At 33.8% G+C, this 5,930-nt stretch overlaps 1 protein-coding gene and 1 pseudogene across 1 annotated transcript; both read right to left on the minus strand.

The window, feature by feature from the left end:
• Positions 1–323: 323 nt before the first annotated feature.
• LOC130951898 (acireductone dioxygenase 2-like) lies at positions 324–2,771 on the minus strand. The gene is made up of 7 exons (XM_057880647.1): positions 2,648–2,771; positions 1,748–1,859; positions 1,561–1,655; positions 1,214–1,328; positions 985–1,109; positions 711–781; positions 324–601 (listed from the first exon to the last, which is right to left on the minus strand). Exons 1-7 carry the CDS (start codon positions 2,663–2,665, stop codon positions 535–537), a joined length of 603 nt encoding a protein of 200 aa, XP_057736630.1. The 5' UTR covers positions 2,666–2,771; the 3' UTR covers positions 324–534.
• A 433-nt stretch (positions 2,772–3,204) lies between these two features.
• Positions 3,205–5,560, minus strand: LOC130950152 (uncharacterized; annotated as a pseudogene).
• Between the last annotated feature and the right edge of the window lie 370 nt (positions 5,561–5,930).

Genomic DNA, 5,930 nt, shown 5'->3' on the forward strand with positions numbered 1-5,930 from the left:
ATTGAATCGAATCATCTAAAAAATTTATTCAATTCAAACCATATCACATCTAAAATTAGTATTTAGAATGAATAAATTTTTAACACAAAATGATCCAAACCGTACCGCAAACACCCATACCTACGAATATCATAATCACACTTCTCTTACTTTGTGTGGATAAAAATATCACTTTTTTTGGTCTTCAAAATATATCACAGTATGATTGCATGAACGACATAGACATAACTATGTAAGTTTCTCAAATTAATTTATCATTTCTAAAATGGATTCACTGTGAAAAGATCTTTTACCCTAAAAACATAAAACCTAAACACATATAGTAGCAATAATGATACGAATATTAAGTAGGATAGATATTGTAAATACAATGGCATGTATACAAGTTTTCAGGGATACTCAAACAAACCATAACATACAACGGCAGACCATCATTTTAAGAAACCCATTATTAGTATTATTTATTTATTTATTTTTCCAAACCCCTGTACTTTTAGTAGCATAAAACCGTATCCTATTAGGCAGAACAAGATCTCAGGCAGCAGCATCAACAGCATTATTAGCAACATCCTTTTCCACAAAAGTCTTGATATATTGCCCTCTGCACATTGAAATTACATATCATATATTAAGAAAAATAATGAGGTTTGACGTATAAATCCTTTGATTTTCCCTCGGGTCAGTGTACTTCACAAGTAACAGTTTAATACCTTGCTGGGAGATGATCGTGTGGACGATTGTATGGAGTCCAAACTGGTTCACCAACAAAAAATCGCAAAGCCTGTATATTTTACAATCAGGTAAGGAACAATAACAGGTTAAGGAAAGCAGCAAATCATCATATTAATTCTTAAGAGATGTACAAGAATACAACTATCAAAGAGTTTAGCAATCAGATACTTCTTTCTCCGAATAAGTCTAAATACACATCACAAGAACATAAGAAAAAAGTGCCTTCCAGAAAGAGCACAGGACAATCAGTACCTTAATGTAGTTGCTCTCATCTAGTGTAAAGCGATGATAAATTCCAGCAGGTAAGATGATCAGTCCTCCTTTCTTCACCCATACACGAATCCAAGCATCATTACGATCCCTCACATCAAAGTACCCTAGGTGAAAAAGTAAACATTTAGGCTTTAGCAATGCAACATGGTGAAGAAAGTCACTAGGCATTGACAGGGAACAACGAAAAACAAAAGAAAATTGCACCTACCACTTCCAGCAACACAATAGCGGATCTCCTCGTCGGTGTGAAGATGCTCTTCAAAGAAGCTTTTGATCTTCTCTTCATAATTTGGCAATTTCTCTGGGCAGACCTCACAGACATCCTGCAGAAAATGTGCCTCAAGTCAATCTGTAAAAGAGGCATTAACATACAGCAAGAATTTCAAGATGCACATATTTGACATTATCCGTGCATTATTTAGATGACCATAAAGTCATGTTTTTGCATTTTGTTCATTCTTATTTGCATATAGTTATTTGTTCTGAGTTTAGGAGTTAGTTCTAAATGAGAGTGTGGCACATGAAATAGTGGAAATGAACATTGGCGTTACAAACCATGTAGGAGTAACCGCGTTCTTCACGAATCTTTTTCAGCTCTTGATCTGTTTCATAGTTATCAGCATCTAACCTCCAGCTAAGCACTCCAAGTTCTGCAATGTTAACATAATAAAGCCAAATATGTGAGTGTAAACCGTGATACCATAAAAAGTCCTCAATGACACAACTATAACTGGTAGCCTACCACCAAGTTTGTCCAACGAGACAAACTCCTTGGGTTCTTTGTGATGGGGAAGTCTTTGATCTTCATTACTATCATCCATGTACCATGCCTGAATGACTTCCTCTCGGGGATCCTGCAAAAAATAACATTTCAAAAATGATTCCTCTTGATCTCTCAATGACTCTGAATGAGTAAGAAAACTTGAAACCGTGGAAATAGTAGACATCAGAATGCATGTTTCAAATAGATAATTGGCTTAATATATGTAAACATAAACAACACCCAATCACAGCCGTAATAACAAAGGAAACAAGCTCCCAATTCTTGCATCCATCATCCCAACCCACTATCTACCGACACCTGTATCAAACCTGCCTCACCGCTTATGTAGTGAAAGTGATAAGTAACATCTAGGGTTTATTACTTCAACCAATATCTTTTGTGTTCCATTTAATCAATAAACTCTGAGGTTAAAGTTCACAGAATAATTTAAGATCAACAATTGGTCATAGGCATGTCGATGACAGAACAAGTGCGTCAAAATTCCAGTAAGAATGTTCATGGTAAATTCCATAGCAACAAAACCACATGGATATAAGTCTGATCAAATTCTAGGCAGCAACTAAAAAATAAAAACAAAAATAGTAGTCTCTCTCTATAGCCGTGTAACCTTGTTCAATCCATAAATTTTCTGGTAACAACCATGGGGAAAAAAGAGAAATGATTCCAACATAAGCTTAAAATATGATAAAGAATCAATTGGAATGTAGTCAGGTTTAAATTGAAACAGCTCAGTATCCCGGGTTAAAATATATATAGAAAAAATAAAAAAAGAAAAAAAAACTAATAAAGAAATTGACGAAGTTATGAGGGAGAAATCAAAGAGGAGAAGCTAATAAGAGAAAAGGAAGAAGAAAGTACCTTGCCGGAGGAAACCATGACGATAGCTGTGTTGAGTTGCTGCTTTGATTTCTAATTTCTTGATTGGGGTTTCAGTTCTGTTCTGTTATTTGTGGCACACTCTTTTTTAACCCCTCGGTCTTTATATTTGTTTGTTAAACTAGTGTTAAACTCGTGCGATGCACGTGCTTATATTTAAATTTGATAAGTTAAATTAAAAATAATATTTTATACCTATATATTTTTTGAAGTTAGTATAACATTATTATCGTCGTTATATAATAAACGTGTTAAATATGTTGTTTTATCTTTATTCAAAGTAAAATATAAATAGAAGAGTTTGAAATTTATAATATTCTTGAACCATAAGGAGGGAGACATGAAAAAAACAAAAACATATATAATTGTAATAATAGCATGTTAATTTTACACTAAATTTTTTTATCAAACAGCTAATAAAAATTTATCGACAACCTAGTATCTTACTAACTTCATTAGAAAAGCAATTGGCATAGGATGTTGTGCTCCTTGTTACACATTTCATTTCAAATGTGAAAAAGGAGTTATAGATAAATTAGTTATATCTATAGTAAATATTTGTACAAAAATATAAATCATAACATGCTATTAAAGTGAAAATAATATTATTCTTACCTTAATATTATTAAAAACCTCTTTGAACATGACATTTGTTGTTGATAACTTTGGATTATCGTCTTCGTCTAGAATTAAAATCCTGAGGCCACTGCGACTCTTAACTCTTGACAAAGCAACATAAAGTTGTCCATGGGTGAACACTGATTTTGACAAATAAAGTCCTACATGTGATAATGATTGACCCTGACTCTTGTTAATGGTCATTGCAAAGCATACTGTTAATAAAAATTGTCTCTGTTGAAACTTAAATGGCAATCTTGAATCTGAAGGGATCAAGTTCATTATTGGAATGTACACTTTATCTCCAATATTTCTACCAGTCACTATGGTCGCTCCAATTACGTTGCTGCCAAGTTCGTTAACTATTAATCTTGTCCCGTTGCATAAACCCAAAGTCTGGTCTATGTTTCAGAGTAGCATTACAGCGACTCCTGGCTTCAAAGTCAATTTGTGATTGGGTAGTCCCGAACATTTGATGTCATTTAGGAACTCTGGTGTGAACCACTTTTATTGTACATCTTCATTCTCATCAGCTTGACATATTGTGTTTGAGCTCAAATACTCCTTTTCTATCCCTGGAAAGATTGTCAAGACAAAATCGTTTACCTTCTCGACACTCTCAAGCGTGGGTGCAAGAATTGCCCTACTCTGAAAATACCTGTAATCTGACATGTTTTGCAACAAATTTGGATATGCAAAGTCTACCAAATGGTCATCAGTAGTTGTAATCAAAAGATCATCTGGAATTTCAACTTTTGATTCATCACCAACAACAGAGCCAATATTTCCATTTCCAACATCAAGTATCCAATTAGCAAATCTCTTCATTTCACCTTCATCTTGATCCGAAGAAGACATTAGAAGCCTCATATTCGTATGCAGTTTCAGAACCTTACAAAATGACCAGAGATGGGATGAGTTAATAGCGGATGCCAATATATCGTGTCTACTTCCTTTCGAAATCACCGGAAGTATCTGTCTGAAATCACCTCCTAGAACAACAACCTTACCACCAAATGGTTTATGTGTCTTATGTTGATCAGTAACTGACATAAGATCCCTGAGCATCCGATCAAGTGCTTCAAAGCATATTTTATTGAGCATTGAAGTTTCATCCCAAATTATTAAGCTACTTTGGATGAGCAGCTCAGCCTTCAAACTCCCATGCTTGATATTGCAAGTAGATTTATCAGTAATTGTAATGGGTATTGAAAATCTAGAATGAGTCGTTCTGCCACCAGGCAGGAGTAAAGAAACAATTTCACTGGATGCGACATTTAAAACAATCTTTCTTCTAGAGCGAATAGTAGAAGAAAGTCCATTCCAAATAAATATCTTACCACACCCACCATGCCCATAAAGAAGTAAAAATCACCAGAGTCTGTAATAACAGCATTGAGTATCTCATCAAATACTAACCTTTGCTCATGAGTCATCTTTTGTTTTGTATATAAGTTTGTATGAGTCAACTCATTTGTGTCATATGCTAATTCCTCCTCTATTAGCTTATTCTGAAAAAGGCGAACATCAGACATCTCAGGATATGGCATTAATTGATAGTCTCTTAAAGATCTCGCATTGCTGTTGAGTATCTTCTCATCAATCTCAATAAGGCAGAGGTTTTTCAATTCGTCATGAGTCATGTTTAGTCCTAGTAAAAGTACATGATGATTTTATGAAATATTTAATAAGTAATTCCAAAATAAAACTATTAATATTATTAATAAAAATAAAGATAATAAGAGAATACAATCTTGATATAAATAAAAGACATAGTAAAATACTTTGGTTTTTCAAAGCTTTTCTCCTCTCATATAGTATTCCATCAGCTAATAATGTCCAAGTTGCATTCCAGACACGCTCTGGGTTGCTATTGCTATTAGATATCAGTAGCATCGCAAATAATTTTCTCAATTGATGACCAGATGCGAGTTCAGCTACCTTATTAATAGCTACAATGAATTCCCTATCATCGCACAGTAGTCCCATGGAATAGCAAGCATCTTGGAAGCTAGAATATGTACTTCCATTAACTGTTCTAATATACTCATATGTTATGCAACCTTTCTGAACAACTAACAAAATTCTCATATAATAAATATCACATGTACCTGGTGGAACATAATTTAACCTCCCGATAGAATACCCTCTTTTGCATAGATGCCATTCCCTTGATTCTTTATCATAAACAAATTGATTTGGAAACTCACCATACGTCAAAGTTTGACCTGCTTCAAGTTTTTTATTGGCCTCCATCCATGCTAGAATATTGTACATTTTTCTTCCTCTTCTTCCACGATTTCTTCAAGATCGTCATCATCTTTAAAGATAATATTTTGCTCTCCAGGCAAATGAAAGCTTAATCTCATCACTGAAGGCCACCTTTGATGAATATCATACGCTAAGGTTCTCCACACAGTCTCATATGCAGACAAATACTTGTCAATAGCTAAATAATATATAGAAAATATTGTATTTTATGGGCTTTCATTCGGCCAAAATACTCATGACATATTAGTTATTTTTTGTATAAAATCTACCTTGAATTGTGCTCCGCTTTATATTTTCTTTGTCTTTTAATATCAATTTTCTTTTCAATCTTACTTCTCTTTGGACTTCTTGCATCTTTCAATATATACCTGAAAAT

Source organism: Arachis stenosperma, chromosome 9 (assembly GCF_014773155.1).
Source record: "Arachis stenosperma cultivar V10309 chromosome 9, arast.V10309.gnm1.PFL2, whole genome shotgun sequence".
NCBI classification, from domain to species: domain Eukaryota; kingdom Viridiplantae; phylum Streptophyta; class Magnoliopsida; order Fabales; family Fabaceae; genus Arachis; species Arachis stenosperma.